Source organism: Bufo bufo, chromosome 6 (assembly GCF_905171765.1).
Source record: "Bufo bufo chromosome 6, aBufBuf1.1, whole genome shotgun sequence".
Classification (NCBI taxonomy): domain Eukaryota; kingdom Metazoa; phylum Chordata; class Amphibia; order Anura; family Bufonidae; genus Bufo; species Bufo bufo.
Window position 1 is genome coordinate 9,609,428 of NC_053394.1, and position 27,433 is coordinate 9,636,860.

A 27,433-nucleotide genomic window follows, 5' to 3' on the forward strand; every position below is an offset into this window, starting at 1 on the left:
GCTGATAACAGGGGCAATAGACTGTATTCTCCTGTCCTACAGTCATCCTCTCCCCTGAAATGGCGGATAACAGGGGCAATAGACTGTATTCTCCTGTCCTACAGTCATCCTCTCCTCTGAAATGGCTGATAACAGGGGGTAATAGACTGTATTCTCCTGTCCTACAGTCATCCTCTCCCCTGAAATGGCTGATAACAGGGGGAAATAGACTGTATTCTCCTGTCCTACAGTCATCCTCTCACCTGAAATGGCTGATAACAGGGGGCAATAGCTGTATTCTCCTGTCCTACAGTCATCCTCTCCCCTGAAATGGCTGATAACAGGGAGCAATAGACTGTATTCTCCTGTCCTACAGTCATCCTCTCCCTGAAATGGCTGATAACAGGGGGCAATAGACTGTATTCTCCTGTCCTACAGTCATCCTCTCCCCTGAAATGGCTGATAACAGGGGGGCAATAACTGTATTCTCCTGTCCTACAGTCATCCTCTCCTCTGAAATGGCTGATAACAGGGGGGTAATAGACTGTATTCTCCTGTCCTACAATCATCCTCTCCCCTGAAATGGCTGATAACAGGGAGCAATAGACTGTATTCTCCTGTCCTACAGTCATCCTCTCCCCTGAAATGGCTGATAACAGGGGGCAATAGACTGTATTCTCCTGTCCTACAGTCATCCTCTCCCCTGAAATGGCTGATAACAGGGGCAATAGACTGTATTCTCCTGTCCTACAGTCATCCTCTCCTCTGAAATGGCTGATAACAGGGGGAAATAGACTGTATTCTCCTGTCCTACAATCATCCTCTCCCCTGAAATGGCTGATAACAGGGGAAATAGACTGTATTCTCCTGTCCTACAGTCATCCTCTCACCTGAAATGGCTGATAACAGGGGGAAATAGACTGTATTCTCCTGTCCTACAGTCATCCTCTCACCTGAAATGGCTGATAACAGGGGGCAATAGGCTGTATTCTCCTGTCCTACAGTCATCCTCTCCCCTGAAATGGCTGATAACAGGGGGCAATAGACTGTATTCTCCTGTCCTACAGTCATCCTCTCCTCTGAAATGGCTGATAACAGGGGTCAATAGACTGTATTCTCCTGTCCTACAATCATCCTCTCCCCTGAAATGGCTGATAACAGGGGGAAATAGACTGTATTCTCCTGTCCTACAGTCATCCTCTCCCCTGAAATGGCTGATAACAGGGAGCAATAGACTGTATTCTCCTGTCCTACAGTCATCCTCTCCCCTGAAATGGCTGATAACAGGGGGAAATAGACTGTATTCTCCTGTCCTACAGTCATCCTCTCCCCTGACACGGCTGATACCACAGAGCAGTAGACTGTATTCTCCTGTCCTACAGTCATCCTCTCCCCTGAAATGGCTGATAACAGGGAGCAATAGACTGTATTCTCCTGTCCTACAGTCATCCTCTCCCCTGAAATGGCTGATAACAGGGAGCAATAGACTGTATTCTCCTGTCCTACAGTCATCCTCTCCCCTGAAATGGCTGATAACAGGGGGCAATAGACTGTATTCTCCTGTCCTACAGTCATCCTCTCCCCTGAAATGGCTGATAACAGGGGGCAATAGACTGTATTCTCCTGTCCTACAGTCATCCTCTCCTCTGAAATGGCTGATAACAGGGGGTAATAGACTGTATTCTCCTGTCCTACAGTCATCCTCTCCCTGAAATGGCTGATAACAGGGGGAAATAGACTGTATTCTCCTGTCCTACAGTCATCCTCTCCCTGAAATGGCTGATAACAGGGGGAAATAGACTGTATTCTCCTGTCCTACAGTCATCCTCTCACCTGAAATGGCTGATAACAGGGGGCAATAGACTGTATTCTCCTGTCCTACAGTCATCCTCTCCCCTGAAATGGCTGATAACAGGGGGCAATAGACTGTATTCTCCTGTCCTACAGTCATCCTCTCCTCTGAAATGGCTGATAACAGGGGGTAATAGACTGTATTCTCCTGTCCTACAATCATCCTCTCCCCTGAAATGGCTGATAACAGGGGGAAATAGACTGTATTCTCCTGTCCTACAGTCATCCTCTCACCTGAAATGGCTGATAACAGGGGGCAATAGGCTGTATTCTCCTGTCCTACAGTCATCCTCTCCCCTGACACGGCTGATACCACGGAGCAGTAGCTTGTCCTACGGTTGGCCTGCATTTATTCTCACCTCTCCCTCTCCATTGGATGAGAAGTAATTCATGTCTGTCACGTCCACGAGCTTCAGAAGATTACACGGCAGTGGAGCGCCAACATGTCCTGGAAGTACATATTCCGATATATTAAGCCTGTAAAATATATTTTATTTTGTTTTCACTCATGCACCGCGACCCGTTGGTGCTTTTGCCTTCTGCAATTTGCAGAAGGCAAAACACGGATACTGGCCGGAACAGCCGGCCTCTAATAGAACTGTCCGGACAATAATAGGACAGGTTATATATTTTTGCGTCCATGAGGACATATATATATTATATAACGGCCATGAGGACATACGGACACAGAATGCACATGGAATATATTCCGTTTTTATGTGGACCCATTTAAGTGAATGCATCCACATTTGGGCCACACAAAAAGGCACAGAAATTTAAAAATAATACTCTTGTGTGCATGAGCCCCTACATATGTGTTTCTGGGAAAGCTGAGTGACGACCAATGTGTCCCACATCACAATCTTTGATGTTGCCTCCAGGGCCCTGATCAACAGATCTGTTAAAATAGATGATATCATGTAACATAACGAGGCACTATTGACACTCTGGGTGGATGACTGTATTGTAAGGGTATTTTTAAGTCCTGATTGGTTCTGTCCACTTTAATTTTGTCTCTTTTATATTACTTTTAGTATTCTGTGGAAGGATATTCCTTGTAATGTAGTACACATTCCCCATTGTTCTGGTAAGGCTACATTCCTGAGTTATCTCAGAGACATGCGTGATAGACACCGAGGAGGGGCTGATGGGAATAACTGTGATCTGCACCGACAATTAGGGGGGACTCCACTTGAAATTTCATCCTAGATAGGATGTAAGTATTGATTTGCCCTATCTCTTGTAAACCCTGGTGTTATAACGTGGTAGACAGCTATGTGTTATAGCATGACCGACCTGATCTCTACCATTATTGCATATTTAGGCTAGTGATGCTCTTTTACTTTTTAATATTCTGTATGTGATTTGTGTTATCTTATAGTTAATCGCACTTAGTAAATATATTTATTCACTTAGCCTGCGTCAGCTTATTCATTCTCCAATCTTTTGAATTCACGTTACAATGACAACCTTTGTATTCGCTATTAGGAAGTCATACTGGTTGTCACCCAGCTTTATTCCATAGAAATATAACTATAAAATGTACAGAATAGCAGACAGAGGAGGACGAGTCGAGTGGTTTATCTCACCTGTGGTCCAGTCTCCAGGGGTGGTAAACGAGCAACCGGCGCCACATTCCGTCTGACCGTATGCCTCCAAAATCTGCCATCAGAATAGGTTATTGTAATCCAGAGAAATCACATCAGTGACATGGGAATGAGTCAATTTTCCTTTAAGACCACACCCAGTTCTCATGACAAATATGTACAATTAAAGGGGAACTCCATCGTCTATGTTTTAGTGGCTGTTGCTGGTTTCTTGGTCCCTTGACATGGACTCCACCAATTCACAGTGTTGAGAAAGCTTAATTGCGGTTCTATTGATTTTATTACTATTCACAGAAAATATTTTAATATGTCATGCTTAATTCCACCTGCGGAGGCGCTGCAGGGAAGCTGAACGCTCCTTGCTGGGTTTCACCCACTGATTACGTCATTTTGGTGTCTCAGCCATAGGATCATCTTATTATTGTCAGATCCTTCTACTAAAGATGGATTGTCTAAAGTCATGATTGCTGGTTCACAATGTAATATGGCTTAGGATGGGATTATGGAGTTACCCTTTAAGTGTCAGGCTTATATTATTGAACATAAATATCTTTCGTTTACCATACTGCCCAGCGCAACTCTCAGGAAGGACATGACATTATCAGATATAGGGGCTGCTCCAGTTACCATAACCCGGATACGTCCACCCATTGTCTCCTATAAAGTGGTAAAATATAAAATGATATAAGTGACTGAACATCCGGAAACAAGTCACCGCTGCTCAATTCTCTATCCAAGTATTATAGGCATATAAAATACTAAAATCACAAGAATATGGAGCCCACCAGGGGTGTTATAACCCTGGACTACCAGATATATTATAAATAGATCACAGGGACAACAGGAATTATATCTAAACCACTGGACCACCAGGAGCATTACTAACTACTGGACCAAGAGACACTTAATTGCTGACTACCAGATATATTATAACCAGACTACAGGGACAACAAGAATGTTATAGCTCACCCACTGGACCGCCAGGAATCTTGTTTCCAACTAATGATCCAACAGATATGTTTTTACTGAACCCCTGGACTACAAGATATATTATTTATGAATCACAGGACCACCAGGGATGCTATTCCTGAAATACTTGGTGACCAGAGAATATTATTAGAACCACTGAACCATCAGGTGCATTACTACTGAACCACTGAGATTCTTGTTACTGAACTACTGGATAAACAGGGATGTTATTACTGAGCAGCTGGACGACTAGATATATTATTGAATCACAGGACCACCAGGGATTCTATTACTGAAGCACTGGATTTAAAAAATAAAGTATTAGAATCACTCAACAAAAATGGATGTTACTACTGAATTATCGAATCAGCAGAAGACCACTGGACCACCAGGAATATTGTTACTGAACTACTCAACCATCAGGGAAGATATCACTAAGCCACTGGACTAGCAAATACAGTATATTTTAATAGACCACAGGGCCAACAGGAATATTATATCTGAACCTCTGGACCACCAGGAATGTTGTTACTAACTATTAGACCTACAGGGATATTATTATTGAGCCCCTGGTATTATTAATGAATCACAGGACCACCAGGGAAGCTATTACCAAAGCACTGAAATACAACTGAAAGGATGTTAGTACTGAGGTACTGGACCACCAGAGAACCTATTAGTATCACTGGGCCACCAGGAACATTGTTACTGAATAGTGAACTAGCTTTTACTGAGCCCCTGGACCTCCATATATATTAGTAATAAACCACCGGGCCAACGAGGATGTTTATACTGAACCACAGGACCACCAAGGATGCTATTACTCAAGATGTCCAGAGAACCTATTATAACCACTGGACCATTAGGGACATTACTCCTAAACCACTGGACTACCAGGTATGTTGTAATGGAGTCAATTAACCTACAGGGACTTTATTACTGAACCACAGAATCACTGGGGATGCTATTACTGAGCTACTGGACAACCATGTATTTTACCACTGAATCCCTGGGTCACCAGAGACCTCGAGGCACAATACTAATGGTGGATCTGCAGAGGTGGCTACTAGCGGACCACCAATAATGAGCTCCAGCTGTATCGTGGATTCTGTGGCAGAACATTTGATATAACAGTTCTCTTATAATTCCCGGTTCCTGTTTATTTCTACTTACCTGAACTTTCTTGAATATTAATTTATCCCAAATGCTGTTGTTCCGAAAAATTCCCTTCTTAATCTCATCAAACTTACACCTCACAGCAAAGTCTAGCAGGAATTTCTTGGTTGGAGTCTGGGCTCCACTTTGTATCTGGTGGGGATACATTTTCAGGTCATTAAAAATGTCAGATTTCTAAGACCCATCTGGGGGGAAATTGTCCGCGGCCTCTACCTTGTCATAAATCCGGTTCAGCAGTCTGGGGACTGTTGGGAAAACTGTCGGCCTCAGTGTTTTCATATCATCGGTCAATAGTCGGATATCGCCCTGGAAAAAGCCCACTTTAGCGCCAGCAGAGTAGACCACAGTCTGTCAGAAGAAACCCAAATATTACAAGGGTCATGTATATAACATTAGAAAAAAAGAGACATAAACCAGAGACTTATCACAAAGTAAGGTCTGTGACCACCAGGGACATTAAACATCCCTGCAGAATTCTTTTTAAAATGCAGCCACCAGGGAGATTATTACTAACTCCTAGACCAGCAGGGATATTATTACTAACTCCTAGACCACCAGGGAGATTATTACTAACTCCTAGACCAGCAGGGATATTATTACTAACCCCTAGACCACCAGGGATATTATTACTAACTCCTAGACGACCAGGGATATTATTACTAACTCCTAGACCACCAGGGATATTATTACTAACCCGTAGACCAGCAGGGATATTATTACTAACCCGTAGACCACCAGGGATATTATTACTAACTCCTAGACCACCAGGGATATTATCCCTAACTCCTAGACCACCAGGGATATTATTACTAACCCCTAGACCACCAGGGATATTATTACTAACTCCTAGACGACCAGGGATATTATTATTAACTCCTAGACCACCAGGGATATTATTACTAACCCGTAGACCAGCAGGGATATTATTACTAACCCCTAGACCACCAGGGATATTATTACTAACTCCTAGACAACCAGGGATATTATTACTAACTCCTAGACCACCAGGGATATCATTACTAACTCCTAGACCACCAGGGATATTATTACTAACTCCTAGACCACCAGGGATATCATTACTAACTCCTAGACCACCAGGGATATTATTACTAACTCCTAGACCACCAGGGATATTATTACTAACCCGTAGACCAGCAGGGATATTATTACTAACTCCTAGACCACCAGGGATATTATTACTAACTCCTAGACGACCAGGGATATTATTTCTAACCTGTAGACCAGAAGGGATATTATTACTAACCCCTAGACCACCAGGGATATTATTACTAACTCCTAGACCACCAGGGATATTATTACTAACTCCTAGACGACCAGGGATATTATTACTAACTCCTAGACCAGCAGGGATATTATTACTAACTCCTAGACGACCAGGGATATTATTACTAACTCCTAGACCACCAGGGATATTATTACTAACTCCTAGACGACCAGGGATATTATTACTAACTCCTAGACCACCAGGGGTCTTATTACTAACCCGTAGACCAGCAGGGATATTATTACTAACCCCTAGACCACCAGGGATAATATTATTAAACCGTAGACCACCAGGGATATTATTACTAACCCCTAGACCACCAAGGATCTTATTACTAGACCACTAGGGATATTATTACTAACCCGTAGACCACCAGGGAAATTATTACTAACCCCTAGACCACCAGGGATATTAGTACTAACCCGTAGACCACCATGGATATTATTACTAACCCTTAGCCCACCAGGGATATTATTACTACCTTCTAGTACACTGAGAATACTGTTACAAAGTCCTAGACCACTAGGGATATTATTACTAATTCTAGGAACGCCAAGGATATTGTAATTAACTCCTACACCACTGGTGATAATATTACTAACTCCAAGACCACAAGGGATATTATAACTAACTCATAAACCACCAGAGATATTATAACTAACCCCTAGACCATCCTGGATATTCTTACTAACTCTGAGTACACAAGGGATATTATTACTAACTCTTAGACCACCAAGAAATTCTAATTATTACTAAGGCCTAGACCACCAGAGATATTATTACTATATTGTAGACCTCCATGGACATTATTACTGACCTCTGACCCACAGGTGATATTATTTTTAACTTATTACAAACACAAGGGAAATTAGTTTTTCAATACAAGAATCCAGATCTGATCACTATGGATGCATTTATTAGAGCACAAAACACTTGAGGTGTTGTTTATTAAACTAGACCACCAGGGACATTATTACCCTTAGGCAACCACCAGGGATAGTATTATTATCACCAGGGAAGAGCTAATAGCCATTTATTTTCCTTATAGTGGCCATGGATGGGCCGGGTCCACCAGAACAGCTCATTGTTCTAGCTTATAGACGGGGGCCCCATCTCTATGACATCCATATGCTGTGTTTCTGGCAGTCACAGGTCATACGATGTCTGACACACTGGAAGCTTTACCTGAACCACTCGCTCAAATATGTGCGCCATCGGCAGATAAGATATCTCAATGTCAGAGGTCACCGGGGTAAAGGAGCTCTGTACAGTACGACAAAGGTAACAAGTCAATGATCATTGGAAGAGAGAACAAATGCTGCTGAATATACAGTATCTGATCGCACAACCCTGGACTATAAGCAAATATCAAAGGTGGACACTATGTAACATCTGATGAGTCACTCACTTCTGTCAAACTGTTAAAACATTCAGTCATTTAATTACATTGGTTATAACGAGGCGAATGTCCATCATAGTATAGGAAAGCTGGGTGACGAGTATAGGAAAACTGGGTGACGAGTATAGGAAAACTGGGTGACGAGTATAGGAAAACTGGGTGACGAGTATAGGAAAACTGGGTGACGAGTATAGGAAAGCTGGGTGACTAGTATAGGAAAGCTGGGTGACTAGTATAGGAAAGCTGGGTGACGAGTATAGGAAAGCTGGGTGACGAGTATAGGAAAGCTGGGTGACGAGTATAGGAAAGCTGGCTGACGAGTATAGGAAAACTGGGTGACTAGTATAGGAAAACTGGGTGACGAGTATAGGAAAGCTGGGTGACGAGTATAGGAAAGCTGGTTGACGAGTATAGGAAAACTGGGTGACGAGTATAGGAAAACTGGGTGACGAGTATAGGAAAACTGGGTGACGAGTATAGGAAAGCTGGGTGACGAGTATAGGAAAACTGGGTGACGAGTATAGGAAAACTGGGTGACGAGTATAGGAAAGCTGGGTGACGAGTAGAGGAAAGCTGGGTGACGGGTATAGGAAAGCTGGGTGACGAGTATAGGAAAACTGGGTGACGAGTATAGGAAAGCTGGGTGACGAGTATAGGAAAACTGGGTGACGAGTATAGGAAAACTGGGTGACGAGTATAGGAAAGCTGGGTGACGAGTATAGGAAAGCTGGGTGACGAGTGTAGGAAAGCTGGGTGACGAGTATAGGAAAGCTGGGTGACGAGTAGAGGAAAACTGGGTGACGAGTATAGGAAAGCTGGGTGACGAGTATAGGAAAACTGGGTGACGAGTATAGGAAAACTGGGTGACGAGTATAGGAAAGCTGGGTGACGAGTATAGGAAAACTGGGTGACGAGTATAGGAAAGCTGGGTGACGAGTATAGGAAAACTGGGTGACGAGTATAGGAAAGCTGGGTGACGAGTATAGGAAAGCTGGGTGACGAGTATAGGAAAGCTGGGTGACGAGTGTAGGAAAGCTGGGTGACGAGTATAGGAAAGCTGGGTGACGAGTATAGGAAAGCTGGGTGACGAGTAGAGGAAAACTGGGTGACGAGTATAGGAAAGCTGGGTGACAAGTAGAGGAAAACTGGGTGACGAGTATAGGAAAGCTGGGTGACGAGTATAGGAAAACTGGGTGACGAGTATAGGAAAACTGGGTGACGAGTATAGGAAAGCTGGGTGACGAGTATAGGAAAACTGTGACAGTGACCATAACGGTTGTCAGATAAAGATAATAGTAAATAAAAAGGCTTCAGGCTATTTGTCTTTCCATAGAAATAACAAATGAAAAACTAGAAAGATAAATGGATACATAGACAGATAATAAGAGATATAAGACGGACGGACGACAGACAAACAGATAAGAGACTAGATAGATAGATAGATAGATAGATAGATATGAGATAGATAGATAGATAATAGATAGATAGATAGATAGATAGATAGATAGATAGATAGATAGATAGATAAGATAGATAGATATGAGATAGATAGATAGATAGATAGATATAGATAGATAGATAAATAGATAGGAGATAGATTGAAAGTAATCACTTGTAATACACAGGTTACTTCCCGGAGTTGATATATTAGTATATATTAGTCACTTACTTCTGAGACTTTAAGAAAACTACCGGCATCAGCTACAATATTCATGTGGGTGAGCATCGCCCCTTTGGGGTCACCTGGTGGAAGACATTCTCATAAGAAGGGGTGCAGGAAACAGTTTGGAGATGAGTTTTTGGATATCATTCACTAGAACATTAATACATTGTAGCAACATAAACAAGATAAACAAAGGGTGATTTACAATAGAAAGTATTTGCCCCCTTCTAGGTGTCCCCTGTTATTTCCACCTGTAACCCGAGGGGCTATCACTGCACAGTCACCAGTGATGGGGGGCACATACTTTATGCCCGTACAACAGAAACAACATCATTGCTGCTTGAGGTCAACGAATCAGTAAATTCTCCAGAGAAATGTCTATTAAGTCACTTTAACCTGTTGTTCCACTAGTGAAACAGATGAGGCACAGATCATCAGGATTAGGAGCTGTTAAAGGGAATGGCAGAGGAATTAACATACTATAACCCCCAACATGTACAGCTACAAAAACACAACCTAAAGGCCCTGATTCATCAAACTGGGTTTGTCTTTATTTTTGGAGTAAATTATGACTTTCCTGTCGTTTTACTTGTATGATACATTTTTCGGTATTCTGTGACAGGCAATGGGATTTCTGCTCCTGCTCTCAGTTGAGTGTTCCTGAGGAGCTCCTTGGTTTCTGGTCTTATTTATCATTGGGACATTTGGAAAAGTCCCAGAAAATTGTCTGAACTGCTCTTCACTCCCGACCTGACGGAGCTGAAAATAAGTCAGAATGAGATTCTTTGCTATTGCTGAATTTAGCAAGTTCTGTGTACCACGTTCATGCATTGGGCTCACTGACTATCTATCTATCTATCTATCTATCTATCTATCTATCTATCTATCTATCTATCTATCTATTGTGACACAGTGAGGGGTTTTGTCTGGGAAGGCAGGTATTTTCCTCCCAACATGTGCGGTTGGGCTGGTTTTCAGCCAGGTGAGGTCAAATACCAGACAGGAGTTTAAGTGCCGGTCCGGGTTTTGGCAGGACCTGGCTGTCCTTAAATATGCAGCTGGGCTCAGCAGCTGAGTCTCTGTGTTGGCATCTGAGGTTTTGTGCCGGACAGGAGGACTGAGACCCATGTGCAGGGGAACAGGCCCCCTAAAGCCTGCTGTGGACTACTGGAGGCAGAACGGCCAACAAGGTGACTTGTGCAATATGAACTTTCCATTGTGTGTGAATAAACACCAAAGACTGCAAAGTGACGTGTTGTTTTGTGCAACTGCCACAGGTGTGAATAAACACTGACGTTTGAGTTAAGAACTTGTATTTTGCCTCTGTACTGCGCCCGCTTACCCTATCTACCAGAGCGAAACCCCACAATTGGTGAAGGATGCGGGTAAGCGCAGTGAGGCAGGCATGAAAGCCGAAATATTTTAGTTTTTTTCCGAGCACGGTTGTATGTCTTACATCAAACCAGCGAGAATACAACCCGTGTCCCTCAACAAAATGGAAGCTGTCGTGAAAGCCCTCATGGAGGCTAACCTACAGCAGCGGGAGGCTAATAAGCAGCAGCAAGAAACAAACCAGCTGCTGTTACAACATGTGATGGTTTTACAGACGGCAGGAGCGTCCCAGAGCGTCCACGATGCCCGGAAAGCGGTCCGTGCGGCGATTCCCAAGATGACCCCCTCGGATGACGTCGAAACCTATCTGGCGGTGTTCGAAAAGGTAGCCGTGAGGGAGAAGTTACCCCGAGATCAATGGGCTGAGGTCGTCGCTCCGTTCCTGTCATCCGGACCCCAGCGGGTGTATTTCGACTTACCTGACGATCAAGCGGCTGATTACCCAACAGTAAAGGGTGAGATTCTGGCAAGACTAGGGGTGAATGTTTTGGTCCGGGCCCAGCGGGTGCATCAGTGGGAGTTTAACCCGGCTGAACCCGCGAGACCTCAGTATTATGATCTATTACGCCTGTTGCAAAAATGGCTGCAGCCTGACGTGCTGAGTTCCACTGCTATGCTGGACCGTCTGTTGGCTTTGCCGTACCCTCTCCAGCACTGGATCGGCCAGGTGTCTCCTGGTAATGCCCTTGAGATGGTCGACCTGGTGGAATGCTATGAGGCTACCAGGAATCTACAGGGGGGTTCTTTTGGGAGGGGGGCAGTCAAACCCCGGAAATCTCCACCCCCTACGGACCCGGCTCCAATAGTCTGCTGGCGGTGCCAGGAGCCTGGCCACGGAAGGGCTGACTGTCCCCGTTGTGGTGAGCCCATGGACACTAACTATGGCTACCGCCACTCATTATATGCCAGGAAGCTGTGTGCCTCCGGTACCCCAGAGACTACAGACAACAACCACTTGTGCCAGGTGGAAGTAGGAAACACTCTGGCGGTGGTGTTGCTGGACTCAGGAAGTCTACACTGGTACGGCCCGCTGAGTATACTGGCCGCAAAGTCGGGGTAATGTGTATTCATGGAGACTTAAAAGATTACCCCACCGCTATGGTGTCTCTATCCACGGTTGCCGGCAGGTGGACCCACAATCTACACTATGAACTAATAATAGGGAGAGACTTCCCGCCACTGTGGCCTGCTACGAGAATTACCGATACCCATGAGATAGGGGTAACCCCAGCAGAGTGGCCCGGCTCAGGGGGGAGACCAGAACCCTGGGAACCCGAGACCAAAGGGCCAGCGGTAGGGGTGACCGCCACTTCAGAGGAAGAAGGGGACACAACCCCCGCTAAGTGTGATGGTGGGAGACGTGGAGGACTTGCCGCAGGGTCCGATTTGATGTCCGCCTCCAGAGCGGAATGGTGACTGAACGGAAGCAAACTGATGCATTCTGAGCAGATCCTTTCCATTCAGAATACATTAGGGCAAAACGTATCAGTTTTGGACGCTTCTGAGAGCCCATGACAAATCTCGGAAAGCCAAAACGCGAGTGTGAAAGTAGCCTAAGTTTTGTTCCTTTGTGTGGTTACGGTGGGATCTGATTTGGGTATAACACACACTGTCTAACTTTCCTAGGACACGAGAACAGGGTGTAACCCGCTGGGGACGTCATCCCATTGTGATTATTTCACTAGGGAATGGGGCCCCTAATTCAGTCCCTCAAATACCACCTAATATAGAGACATACTATTTTGTGGTACGGGAGAGCGGTTTGTCACAGCTGCATTCGGTGTCGGGTTCCCGATAACGAGCGGCTGCTGCTTCCCTCTGACGTATCCCACTCGTATCGGAAGATGCGGTGAGCCACGGAGGAATCCCGAGTCCACTAATATATATATTCCTAATATATTCCTGCAACCCATGTTTTCTTCCTGTGTAACTAGTAAGGATACTCTGTTATTGAATGTATTACAATGGGGGGGGGGGGGGCCACAGAATCTAGAAGTAGATGACTTGGATCAGGATTATGTGACCTTAGTGTTAAGTTTGTGCTCCAACATGCGCCTCATATGGATTTATGAATCACATCTGCGTTCCATTGGGTGACGTAATATGCGTTCCATGACTCGGCGCACGCGCAGTTTGATCTTTCTCACGCCAAGAACTTACTGAAGCTGGAGGGTCCACGCTGGTCAGTGTTCACGTGGTTGTTTTTTAATCTATTGTTTCTAATCTGCATCTGAGCGCACACAGTCGTGTTTTATAACACATTATCACTAATTATGCGGTCATGCTGTAATTATCAGTTATAATGATTCATTTATATTGGCACAAATATATATTATGAAATACAGAAGTGATATGTACATTTATGATTTTTTTTGTATGTATAATCATGTTTTGCACAATTTTTATTGGATCATGTTAATTGAACAATTACCCTGTGTGGCCTATATTTATCTATCTATCTATTATCTATTATCTATTATCTACAAACCGGATTCCAAAAAAGTTGGGACACTAAACAAATTGTGAATAAAAACCGAATGCAATGATGTGGAGATGGCAAATGTCAATATTTTATTTGTAATAGAACGTAGATGACAGATGAAACGTTTAATCCGAGTAAATGTATCATTTTAAAGGAAAAATACGTTGATTCAAAATTTCACGGTGTCAAGAAATCCCAAAAAAGTTGGGACAAGTAGCAATAAGAGGCTGGAAAAAGTAAATTTGAGCCTAACGAAGAGCTGGAAGACCAATTAACACTAATTAGGTCAATTGGCAACATGATTGGGTGTAAAAAGAGCTTCTCAGAGTGGCAGTGTCTCTCAGAAGCCAAGATGGGTAGAGGATCACCAATTCCCACAATGTTGCGCAGAAAGATAGTGGAGCAATATCAGAAAGGTGTTACCCAGCGAAAAATTGCAAAGACTTTGCATCTATCATCATCAACTGTGCATAACATCATCCGAAGATTCAGAGAATCTGGAACAATCTCTGTGCGTAAGGGTCAAGGCCGTAAAACCATACTGGATGCCCGTGATCTCCGGGCCCTTAAACGACAATGCACCACAAACAGGAATGCTACTGTAAAGGAAATCACAGAATGGGCTCAGGAATACTTCCAGAAACCATTGTCAGTGAACACAATCCACCGTGCCATCCGCCGCTGCCAGCTGAAACTCTACAGTGCAAAGAAGAAGCCATTTCTAAGCAAGATCCACAAGCTCAGGCGTTTTCACTGGGCCAGGGATCATTTAAAATGGAGTGTGGCAAAATGGAAGACTGTTCTGTGGTCAGACGAGTCACGATTCGAAGTTCTTTTTGGAAATCTGGGACGCCATGTCATCCGGACCAAAGAGGACAAGGACAACCCAAGTTGTTATCAACGCTCAGTTCAGAAGCCTGTATCTCTGATGGTATGGGGTTGCATGAGTGCGTGTGGCATGGGCAGCTTGCATGTCTGGAAAGGCACCATCAATGCAGAAAAATATATTCAGGTTCTAGAACAACATCTGCTCCCATCCAGACGTCATCTCTTTCAGGGAAGACCCTGCATTTCTCAACAAGATAATGCCAGACCACATTCTGCATCAATCACAACATCATGGCTGCGTAGGAGAAGGATCCGGGTACTAAAATGGCCAGTCTGCAGTCCAGATCTTTCACCTAGAGAGAACATTTGGCGCATCATAAAGAGGAAGGTGCAACAAAGAAGGCCCAAGACGATGGAACAGTTAGAGGCCTGTATTAGACAAGAATGGGAGAGCATTCCTATTTCTAAACTTGAGAAACTGGTCTCCTCGGTCCCCAGACGTCTGTTGAGTGTTGTAAGAAGAAGGGGAGATGCCACACAGTGGGGAAAATGGCCTTGTCTTGGGGATTTGTTGACACCATGAAATTCTGATTCAACATATTTTTCCCTTAAAATTGTACATTTTCTCAGTTTAAACTTTTGTTCCGTGATTTATGTTCTATTCTGAATAAAATATTAGAAGTTGGCACCTCCACATCATTGCATTCAGTTTTTATTCACAATTTGTATAGTGTCCCAACTTTTTTGGAATCCGGTTTGTATCATCTATCTATCTATCTATCTATCTATCTATCTATCTATCTATCTCTCTATCGATCTATCGATCTATCTATTATCTATCTATCTATCTCCTATCTATCTATCTATCTATCTATCTATTATCTATCTATCTATCTATCTATCTATCTCTCTATCGATCTATCTATCTATCTATTATCTATCTATCTATCTCCTATCTATCTATCTATTATCTATCTATCTATCTATCTATCTATCTATCTATCTATCTATCTATCTATCTATCTATCTATCTATCTATCTATCTATCTATCTATCTTGTCTGTATAGACTGTTTCTGGCTCTGCTTATAATGGGAGCCATAACCCTCAGTTGCATTCATTTGTCTCATCTGTGGACCAGTGACTTCCGTCGGTGCATTGCTGTTTTTTACATTAAATATGGCGGAATCTGCGTTTCAGGCTCCTGATGTGAACAGAAGCTCACACTGCAGGCTACTGGATGTGTAATAGAGGGTTCCATATGATTCATAGAAGGCACGGCTCCGATACTTGGACTGTAACGAGCCGTGCGCCTCTGCGTCCATCACATAAGCAGGACAGATTTTAATCCACTGGAAGTAAACAATGAATTCTCCTAGTGGATGACAGCAAGCAGATATCTTGAAAACCATGAATAATGGATACACAAAGTACATTGAAAAATTGTAGCACTCTTTCTAGAATATAAAAGATTTCCTGAGCCCAGATATCCCTTCCCTTCCGTCTGCCACTTACCGTCGGTTTCTTGAAGTTTTCTTTCCCTAAATACTGAGAACAAAGTGAGAAGTGATTAACCATGAGATTTATTTTTTATTTTTTTACATTTTATTTTTTGTTCTGCCCCATCAAAGGCCCATCCCCTTTCTTGACATTACAACTCTGCTCCATGATGATATGTGTATCTCCATTGTGAATTGGCAGTGCTGTGTGTACAGGTAGCAGTGCTGGGTGTACAGGTAGTAGTGCTGTGTGTACAGGTAGCAGTGATGTGTGTACAGGTAGCAGTGCTGTGTGTACAGGTAGCGGTGCTGTGTGTACAGGTAGTGGTGCTGGTTGTATAGGTAGAAGTGCTGGGTGTACAGGTAGCAGTGCTGTGTGTACAGGTAGTAGTGCTGTGTGTACAGGTAGCAGTGCTGTGTGTACAGGTAGCAGTGATGGGTGTACAGGTAGCAGTGATGGGTGTATAGGTAGAAGTGCTGGGTGTACAGATAGCAGTGCAGGGTGTATAGGTAGCAGTGCTGTGTGTACAGGTAGCAGTGCTGTGTGTACAGGTAGCAGTGATGGGTGTATAGGTAGCAGTGCTGTGTGTACAGGTAGCAGTGCTGTGTGTACAGGTAGCAGTGATGGGTGTATAGGTAGCAGTGCTGTGTGTACAGGTAGCAGTGCTGTGTGTACAGGTAGCGGTGCTGTGTGTACAGGTAGCAGTGCTGGGTGTACAAGTAGCAGTGATGGGTGTATAGGTAGCAGTGCAGGGTGTACAGGTAGCAGTGCTGTGTGTACAGGTAGCGGTGCTGTGTGTACAGGTAGTAGTGCTGTGTGTACAGGTAGCAGTGCTGTGTGTACAGGTAGCAGTGATGGGTGTACAGGTAGCAGTGATGGGTGTATAGGTAGAAGTGCTGGGTGTACAGATAGCAGTGCAGGGTGTATAGGTAGCAGTGCTGTGTGTATAGGTAGCAGTGATGGGTGTATAGGTAGCAGTGCTGGGTGTACAGGTAGTAGTGATGGGTGTATAGGTAGCAGTGATGGGTGTACAGATAGCAGTGCAGGGTGTATAGGTAGCAGTGCTGTGTGTATAGGTAGCAGTGATGGGTGTATAGGTAGCAGTGATGGGTGTACAGGTAGTAGTGCTGTGTGTATAGGTAGCAGTGCTGTGTGTAAAGGTAGCAGTGCTGGGTGTATAGGTAGCAGTGCAGGATGTACAGGTAGCAGTACTGGGTGTATAGGTAGCAGTGCTGTGTGTACAGGTAGCAGTACTGGGTGTACAGGTAGCAGTTCTGTGTGTACAGGTAGTAGTGCTGGGTGTACAGGTAGCAGTGCTGCGTGTACAGGTAGTAGTGCTGGGTGTATAGGTAGCAGTGCTGTGTGTACAGGTAGCGGTGCTGGTTGTACAGGTAGCGGTGCTGTGTGTATAGGTAGCAGTGCTGTGTGTACAGGTAGCAGTGCTGGTTGTACAGGTAGCAGTGCTGTGTGTACAGGTAGCGGTGCTGGTTGTACAGGTAGCGGTGCTGTGTGTACAGGTAGTGGTGCTGGTTGTACAGGTAGCGGTGCTGTGTGTACAGGTAGCAGTGCTGTGTGTACAGGTAGCAGTGCTGTGTGTACAGGTAGCAGAGCTGTGTGTACAGGTAGCAGTGCTGTGTGTACAGGTAGCAGTGATGGGTGTATAGGTAGCAGTGCTGTGTGTACAGGTAGCAGTGCTGTGTGTACAGGTAGCGGTGCTGTGTGTACAGGTAGAAGTGCTGGGTGTACAGGTAGCAGTGCTGTGTGTACAGGTAGCGGTGCTGTGTTTACAGGTAGCAGTGATGGGTGTATAGGTAGCAGTGCTGTGTGTACAGGTAGCAGTGATGGGTGTATAGGTAGCATTGCTGTGTGTACAGGTAGCAGTGCTGTGTGTACAGGTAGCGGTGCTGTGTGTACAGGTAGCAGTGCAGGGTGTACAGGTAGCAGTGCTGTGTGTACAGGTAGCGGTGCTGTGTGTACAGGTAGTAGTGCTGTGTGTACAGGTAGCAGTGCTGTGTGTACAGGTAGCAGTGATGGGTGTACAGGTAGCAGTGATGGGTGTATAGGTAGAAGTGCTGGGTGTACAGATAGCAGTGCAGGGTGTATAGGTAGCAGTGCTGTGTGTATAGGTAGCAGTGATGGGTGTATAGGTAGCAGTGCTGGGTGTACAGGTAGTAGTGATGGGTGTATAGGTAGCAGTGATGGGTGTACAGATAGCAGTGCAGGGTGTATAGGTAGCAGTGCTGTGTGTATAGGTAGCAGTGATGGGTGTATAGGTAGCAGTGCTGGGTGTACAGGTAGTAGTGATGGGTGTACAGGTAGCAGTGATGGGTGTACAGGTAGTAGTGCTGTGTGTATAGGTAGCAGTGCTGTGTGTAAAGGTAGCAGTGCTGGGTGTATAGGTAGCAGTGCAGGGTGTACAGGTAGCAGTACTGGGTGTATAGGTAGCAGTGCTGTGTGTACAGGTAGCAGTACTGGGTGTACAGGTAGCAGTTCTGTGTGTACAGGTAGTAGTGCTGGGTGTATAGGTAGCAGTGCTGTGTGTACAGGTAGCAGTGCTGTGTGTACAGGAAGTAGTGCTGGGTGTATAGGTAGCAGTGCTGTGTGTACAGGTAGCGGTGCTGGTTGTACAGGTAGCAGTGCTGTGTGTACAGGTAGTGGTGCTGGTTGTACAGGTAGCGGTGCTGTGTGTATAGGTAGCAGTGCTGTGTGTACAGGTAGCAGTTTTGTGTGTACAGGTAGCAGTGCTGTGTGTATAGGTAGCAGTGCTGTGTGTACAGGTAGTGGTGCTGGTTGTACAGGTAGCGGTGCTGTGTGTACAGGTAGTGGTGCTGGTTGTACAGGTAGCGGTGCTGTGTGTACAAGTAGCAGTGCTGTGTGTACAGGTAGCAGTGCTGTGTGTACAGGTAGCAGTGCTGTGTGTACAGGTAGCAGTGCTGGGTGTACAGGTAGCAGTGCTGTGTGTACAGGTAGCGGTGCTGTGTGTACAGGTAGCGGTGCTGGGTGTACAGGTAGCAGTGCTGGGTGTACAGGTAGCAGTGCTGTGTGTATAGGTAGCAGTCCTGGGTGTACAGGTAGCAGTGCTGTGTGTATAGGTAGCAGTCCTGGGTGTACAGGTAGCAGTGCTGGGTGTACAGGTAGCTGTGCTGTGTGTATAGGTAGCAGTCCTGGGTGTACAGGTAGCAGTGCTGGGTGTACAGTGCTGTGTGTACAGGTAGCAGTGCTGTGTCTGCAGTGTTGCAGTGATATAGACCCTGTATACATTCTGTGTCACCACAGATGCACCTACCTCTACATCTTGCATCCTCAGCAGCTCCACCCCACACTTTGCAGCTCGTTCCTTTAGGTCATTGACAAATTCCTCCATCAGGATGATGATTTTCAGGCCCGGGGTGAGCCCCTTCTCGCAGTTAGTGAGCAGAATTGATGCTTTGTCCGGTTTATCGCAGATGATGAGGGATAAATCGGCTGCAGGACAGAGCAATAAGTTACACAGTAAAGGGGAACTCTAACGGTATACTGCTGATCATGTGACCAGGGGCTTATAAAGTTATATAGTTAGGGAGGACTCCACTTGTACATCGGTGATCATGTACAATCATGTACAAAAGAGGGAGGACTCCCCCTGTATACCGCTGATCATGTGACCTGGGCTGATAACGTTGTACAGTAAGGGAGGACTCCACCTACTGTATACCCCTGTTATCATGTGACCAGGGGTCTCCAGGTACTCAAGACAAAACCAGAGAAATAAAACCACTGCTGGGTGGTGTCATAGTGCTTCCAGTACTTCTAGCATTCTATTCATGAACTATGAGGTGCAGGGTGAAGAAGCTGTGGGCCTCTCCCAGATGGCGGAGTGCTGCACAGCCTGGCATTGGGGGGCTTCTCTAAATTTAAATGGTCACCCTGCAGACTAATACATTTTCTTGCAGTTGCTCTCCATGTGTAGGATCTCTGCTGCTGTAATTGAATTGTTACATTTTAGTTTACATTTATTCTAAAGAATAAAAAAAATCCAATTTAGGACTAATGCTTCTCACAGCTGTAGGTTTGTTACAATTGTATCCTCTGTGATACAAAAAAAAAAAAAAACACCAGTCTGAAAGCTTTTACCTGCAGTGATACATTGTAACAAACTCACAGGACAGAGATTTGTGGTGTCTATATGTGCAGTGCACCTTGCAGAGGGTTGTACAGACTGGATTCCACTGTAACACCCCCTCAGCTGTAAGAAATTTATGGTTTGTAATTAACAGAGGTACAGAAGCCCCATAAACACTGAAAGAGGCGAGGTTACCCCTCATTCCTACAAGAGGATAGCTGGTGCTGACCCAGGATTGATTTGGGAAGGGTTCACGCTGTGCCCTAGCACACAGACCTTTTATTTTTAGCTATAAGGCCCTCTTTTATAAGGGGTGGGGGAAGGGGGGTCACTCACCTCTGTTAACGATGAATACAATGGCTTCTGGCCCTAAAGTGTCATAAAGAGGAACCACCACCATAGAGTAGGTGAAGCAGGCGAGGTCAGCGATCACCACCTGGTGGGGGAGATAAGGGGTTAAAAGTTGTCAAAAGCATACTCCCCCCATGCTAAAGCTTTAGGGCTCATTCACATAACAGATAAAAAAAAGGCCATTAAAAATGGAAAAACTGTCCGTTTTTCATGGATATTTTCAGTGGGTGTCATTTTGGAACCGTTTTTCCTCATTTTTAAACAGCTATTAAAAATGGCCATTAAAAACTGTTGAATTTCAAAGGCTTTTTTTTTTTAACTCAACCCCTGCCCTCAGTATACATAGTGCCCCCTGGAATCCAATGCCCCCATAGTGCCCCCCAGTAAAGTAATGGCCTCCGAGTGCCCTAAGTATATATAATTAAAGACATCATCCACTTGCACGTAAGGGAACACTCGCATCGCACTGGAGGCCGCAGGACCTGACGCTCCCAGCACGATCATGTGACGTCACCATCCAGGCCCTGCTGCCTCCAGTGAGGAAGGAGTGTTCCCCCACATGTAAGTAGATGAGATGAGTATTATTTTTTTTTACTTTAACCCCTGAAAAAAAAACTTTTTTACACAGAGTTTTTAATTTCTATTAGATGGGTGCACCACTGTTTAAATGGCCATTAAAGATTGATTGATTGATTTCAGTGGGGTCCACCTGGCTGATAAAATGGCCAAAAACTGGTTGTTAAAAAAAAGTTCATGTGAATAACACCATAGACTTCTATTGTTTCAGGAGTGGCTGATAACAGGGAGCAATAGACTGTATTCTCCTGTCCTACAGTCATCCTCTCCCCTGAAATGGCTGATAACAGGGAGCAATAGACTGTATTCTCCTGTCCTACAGTCATCCTCTCCCCTGAAATGGCTGATAACAGGGAGCAATAGACTGTATTCTCCTGTCCTACAGTCATCCTCTCCCCTGAAATGGCTGATAACAGGGGGCAATAGACTGTATTCTCCTGTCCTACAGTCATCCTCTCCCCTGAAATGGCTGATAACAGGGGGCAATAGACTGTATTCTCTTGTCCTACAGTCATCCTCTCCTCTGAAATGGCTGATAACAGGGGGCAATAGATTGTATTCTCCTGTCCTACAGTCATCCTCTCCCCTGAAATGGCTGATAACAGGGAGCAATAGACTGTATTCTCCTGTCCTACAGTCATCCTCTCCCCTGAAATGGCTGATAACAGGGGGCAATAGACTGTATTCTCCTGTCCTACAGTCATCCTCTCCCCTCTGAAATGGCTGATAACAGGGGGCAATAGACTGTATTCTCCTGTCCTACAGTCATCCTCTCCCCTGAAATGGCTGATAACAGGGAGCAATAGACTGTATTCTCCTGTCCTACAGTCATCCTCTCCTCTGAAATGGCTGATAACAGGAAAAATAGACTGTATTCTCCTGTCCTACAGTCATCCTCTCCCCTGAAATGGCTGATAACAGGGAGCAATAGACTGTATTCTCCTGTCCTACAGTCATCCTCCCCCCTGAAATGGCTGATAACAGGGGACAATAGACTGTATTCTCCTGTCCTACAGTCATCCTCTCCCCTGAAATGGCCGATAACAGGGAGCAATAGACTGTATTCTCCTGTCCTACAGTCATCCTCTCCCCTGAAATGGCTGATAACAGGAGACAATAGACTGTATTCTCCTGTCCTACAGTCATCCTCCCCCCTGAAATGGCTGTTAACAGGGGACAATAGACTGTATTCTCCTGTCCTACAGTCATCCTCCCCCCTGAAATGGCTGATAACAGGGAGCAATAGACTGTATTCTCCTGTACTACAGTCATCCTCTCCCCTGAAATGGCCGATAACAGGGAGCAATAGACTGTATTCTCCTGTCCTACAGTCATCCTCTCCCCTGAAATGGCTGATAACAGGAGACAATAGACTGTATTCTCCTGTCCTACAGTCATCCTCCCCCCTGAAATGGCTGATAACAGGGAGCAATAGACTGTATTCTCCTGTCCTACAGTCATCCTCTCCCCTGAAATGGCTGATAACAGGGAGCAATAGACTGTATTCTCCTGTCCTACAGTCATCCTCTGCCCTGAAATGGCTGATAACAGGGGACAATAGATTGTATTCCCCTGTCCTACAGTCATCCTCTCCCCTGAAATGGCTGATAACAGGAGGCAATAGACTGTATTCTCCTGTCCTACAGTCATCCGCTCCCCTGAAATGGCTGATAACAGGGGGCAATAGACTGTATTCTCCTGTCCTACAGTCATCCGCTCCCCTGAAATGGCTGATAACAGGGGGCAATAGACTGTATTCTCCTGTCCTACAGTCATCCTCTCCCCTGAAATGGCTGATAACAGGGGGCAATAGATTGTATTCTCCTGTCCTACAGTCATCCTCTCCCCTGAAATGGCTGATAACAGGGGGCAATAGACTGTATTCTCCTGTCCTACAGTCATCCTCTCCCCTGAAATGGCTGATAACAGGGGGCAATAGACTGTATTCTCCTGTCCTACAGTCATCCTGTCCCCTGAAATGGCTGATAACAGGGGGCAATAGACTGTATTCTCCTGTCCTACAGTCATCCTCTCCTCTGAAATGGCTGATAACAGGGGAGCAATAGACTGTATTCTCCTGTCCTACAGTCATCCTCTCCTCTGAAATGGCTGATAACAGGGAGCAATAGACTGTATTCTCCTGTCCTACAGTCATCCTCTCCCCTGAAATGGCTGATAACAGGGGACAATAGACTGTATTCTCCTGTCCTACAGTCATCCTCTCCCCTGAAATGGCTGATAACAGGGGGCAATAGATTGTATTCTCCTGTCCTACAGTCATCCTCTCCCCTGAAATGGCTGATAACATGGGGCAATAGATTGTATTCTCCTGTCCTACAGTCATTCTCTCCCCTGAAATGGCTGATAACAGGGAGCAATAGACTGTATTCCCCTGTCCTACAGTCATCCTCTCCCCTGAAATGGCTGATAACAGGGGGCAATAGACTGTATTCTCCTGTCCTACAGTCATCCTCTCCCCTGAAATGGCTGATAACAGGGAGCAATAGACTGTATTCTCCTGTCCTACAGTCATCCTCTCCCCTGAAATGGCTGATAACAGGGAGCAATAGACTGTATTCTCCTGTCCTACAGTCATCCTCCCCCCTGAAATGGCTGATAACAGGGGACAATAGACTGTATTCTCCTGTCCTACAGTCATCCTCTCCCCTGAAATGGCTGATAACAGGGGGCAATAGATTGTATTCTCCTGTCCTACAGTCATCCTCTCCCCTGAAATGGCTGATAACAGGGGACAATAGACTGTATTCTCCTGTCCTACAGTCATCCTCTCCCCTGAAATGGCTGATAACAGGGGGCAATAGATTGTATTCTCCTGTCCTACAGTCATCCTCTCCCCTGAAATGGCTGATAACAGGGGGCAATAGATTGTATTCTCCTGTCCTACAATCATCCTCTCCCCTGAAAAGGCTGATAACAGGGGGCAATAGATTGTATTCTCCTGTCCTACAGTCATCCTCTCCCCTGAAATAGCTGATAACAGGAGGCAATAGACTGTATTCTCCTGTCCTACAGTCATCCGCTCCCCTGAAATGGCTGATAACAGGGGGCAATAGACTGTATTCTCCTGTCCTACAGTCATCCGCTCCCCTGAAATGGCTGATAACAGGGGGCAATAGACTGTATTCTCCTGTCCTACAGTCATCCTCTCCCCTGAAATGGCTGAAAACAGGGGGCAATAGATTGTATGCTCCTGTCCTACAGTCATCCTCTCCCCTGAAATGGCTGATAACAGGGGGCAATAGACTGTATTCTCCTGTCCTACAGTCATCCTCTCCCCTGAAATGGCTGATAACAGGGGGCAATAGACGGTATTCTCCTGTCCTACAGTCATCCTGTCCCCTGAAATGGCTGATAACAGGGGGCAATAGACTGTATTCTCCTGTCCTACAGTCATCCTCTCCCCTGAAATGGCTGATAACAGAGGGCAATAGATTGTATTCTCCTGTCCTACAGTCATCCTCCCCCCTGAAATGGCTGATAACAGGGAGCAATAGACTGTATTCTCCTGTCCTACAGTCATCCTCCCCCCTGATATGGTTGATACCAGGGGGCAATAGACTGTATTCTCCTGTCCTACAGTCATCCTCTCCCCTGAAATGACTGATAACAGGGAGCAATAGACTGTATTCTCCTGTCCTACAGTCATCCTCTCCCCTGAAATGGCTGATAACAGGGGACAATAGACTGTATTCTCCTGTCCTACAGTCATCCTCTCCCCTGAAATGGCTGATAACAGGGGGCAATAGATTGTATTCTCCTGTCCTACAGTCATTCTCTCCCCTGAAATGGCTGATAACAGGGGGCAATAGACTGTATTCTCCTGTCCTACAGTCATCCTCTCCCCTGAAATGGCTGATAACAGGGAGCAATAGACTGTATTCTCCTGTCCTACAGTCATCCTCTCCCCTGAAATGGCTGATAACAAGGAGCAATAGACTGTATTCTCCTGTCCTACAGTCATCCTCCCCCCTGAAATGGCTGATAACAGGGGACAATAGACTGTATTCTCCTGTCCTACAGTCATCCTCTCCCCTGAAATGGCTGATAACAGGGGGCAATAGATTGTATTCTCCTGTCCTACAGTCATCCTCTCCCCTGAAATGGCTGATAACAGGGGACAATAGACTGTATTCTCCTGTCCTACAGTCATCCTCTCCCCTGAAATGGCTGATAACAGGGGGCAATAGATTGTATTCTCCTGTCCTACAGTCATCCTCTCCCCTGAAATGGCTGATAACAGGGGGCAATAGATTGTATTCTCCTGTCCTACAGTCATCCTCTCCCCTGAAATGGCTGATAACAGGGGGCAATAGATTGTATTCTCCTGTCCTACAGTCATCCTCTCCCCTGAAATGGCTGATAACAGGGGGCAATAGACTGTATTCTCCTGTCCTACAGTCCTCCTCCCCCCTGAAATGGCTGATAACAGGGGGCAATAGATTGTATTCTCCTGTCCTACAGTCATCCTCTCCCCTGAAATGGCTGATAACAGGGGGCAATAGACTGTATTCTCCTGTCCTACAGTCATCCTCTCCCCTGAAATGGCTGATAACAGGGAGCAATAGACTGTATTCTCCTGTCCTACAGTCATCCTCTCCCCTGAAATGGCTGATAACAGGGGGCAATAGATTGTATTCTCCTGTCCTACAGTCATCATCTTCCCTGAAATGGCTGATAACAGGGAGCAATAGACTGTATTCTCCTGTCCTACAGTCATCCTCTCCCCTGAAATGGCTGATAACAGGGGGCAATAGACTGTATTCTCCTGTCCTACAGTCATCCTCTCCCCTGAAATGGCTGATAACAGGGGCAATAGACTGTATTCTCCTGTCCTACAGTCATCCTCTCCTCTGAAATGGCTGATAACAGGGGGCAATAGACTGTATTCTCCTGTCCTACAGTCATCCTCTCCCCTGAAATGGCTGATAACAGGGAGCAATAGACTGTATTTTCCTGTCCTACAGTCATCCTCTCCCCTGAAATGGCTGATAACAGGGGGCAATAGACTGTATTCTCCTGTCCTACAGTCATCCTCTCCCCTGAAATGGCTGATAACAGGGGGCAATAGATTGTATTCTCCTGTCCTACAGTCATCCTCTCCCCTGAAATGGCTGATAACAGGGGGCAATAGACTGTATTCTCCTGTCCTACAGTCATCCTCTCCCCTGAAATGGCTGATAACAGGGGGCAATAGACTGTATTCTCCTGTCCTACAGTCATCCTCTCCACTGAAATGTCTGATAACAGGGGGCAATAGACTGTATTCTCCTGTCCTACAGTTATCCTCTCCCCTGAAATGGCTGATAACAGGGAGCAATAGACTGTATTCTCCTGTCCTACAGTCATCCTCTCCCCTGAAATGGCTGATAACAGGGGCAATAGACTGTATTCTCCTGTCCTACAGTCATCCTCTCCCCTGAAATGGCTGATAACAGGGGGCAATAGACTGTATTCTTCTGTCCTACAGTCATCCTCTCCCCTGAAATGGCTGATAACAGGGAGCAATAGATTGTATTCTCCTGTCCTACAGTCATCCTCTCCCCTGAAATGGCTGATAACAGGGAGCAATAGACTGTATTCTCCTGTCCTACAGTCATCCTCTCCCCTGAAATGGCTGATAACAGGGGGCAATAGACTGTATTCTCCTGTCCTACAGTCATCCTCTCCCCTGAAATGGCTGATAACAGAGGGCAATAGATTGTATTCTCCTGTCCTACAGTCATCCTCTCCCCTGAAATGGCTGATAACAGAGGGCAATAGATTGTATTCTCCTGTCCTACAGTCATCCTCTCCCCTGAAATGGCTGATAACAGTGGGCAATATACTGTATTCTCCTGTCCTACAGTCATCCTCTCCCCTGAAATGGCTGATAACAGAGGGCAATAGATTGTATTCCCCTGTCCTACAGTCATCCTCTCCACTGAAATGGCTGATAGCAGGGAGCAATAGACTGTATTCTCCTGTCCTACAGTCATCCTCTCCTCTGAAATGGCTGATAACAGGAGGCAATAGACTGTATTCTCCTGTCCTACAGTCATCCTCTCCTCTGAAATGGCTGATAACAGGGGACAATAGACTGTATTCTCCTGTCCTACAGTCATCCCCCCCCCCTGAAATGGTTGATAACAGGGGGCAATAGATTGTATTCTCCTGTCCTACAGTCATCCTCTCCCCTGAAATGGCTGATAACAGAGGGCAATAGACTGTATTCTCCTGTCCTACAGTCATCCTCTCCCCTGAAATGGCTGATAAC

General features: G+C 45.4%; 1 protein-coding gene across 1 annotated transcript in view; it reads right to left on the reverse strand.

Moving 5' to 3' along the window:
• The window catches only part of ACSL5 (acyl-CoA synthetase long chain family member 5), an 87,642-nt gene that overhangs the window by 24,205 nt on the left and 36,004 nt on the right, over window positions 1–27,433 (reverse strand). Inside the window, exons 6-16 of the mRNA XM_040437385.1 lie at window positions 20,569–20,668; window positions 19,417–19,595; window positions 16,142–16,178; window positions 10,326–10,376; window positions 9,936–10,009; window positions 8,053–8,130; window positions 5,796–5,930; window positions 5,580–5,714; window positions 3,999–4,094; window positions 3,420–3,492; window positions 2,190–2,278 (exon numbers count right to left, since the gene is read on the reverse strand). Coding sequence (XP_040293319.1) covers window positions 2,190–2,278; window positions 3,420–3,492; window positions 3,999–4,094; window positions 5,580–5,714; window positions 5,796–5,930; window positions 8,053–8,130; window positions 9,936–10,009; window positions 10,326–10,376; window positions 16,142–16,178; window positions 19,417–19,595; window positions 20,569–20,668 — 1,047 coding nt within the window. The remainder of the gene's footprint in view (window positions 1–2,189; window positions 2,279–3,419; window positions 3,493–3,998; window positions 4,095–5,579; window positions 5,715–5,795; window positions 5,931–8,052; window positions 8,131–9,935; window positions 10,010–10,325; window positions 10,377–16,141; window positions 16,179–19,416; window positions 19,596–20,568; window positions 20,669–27,433) is intronic.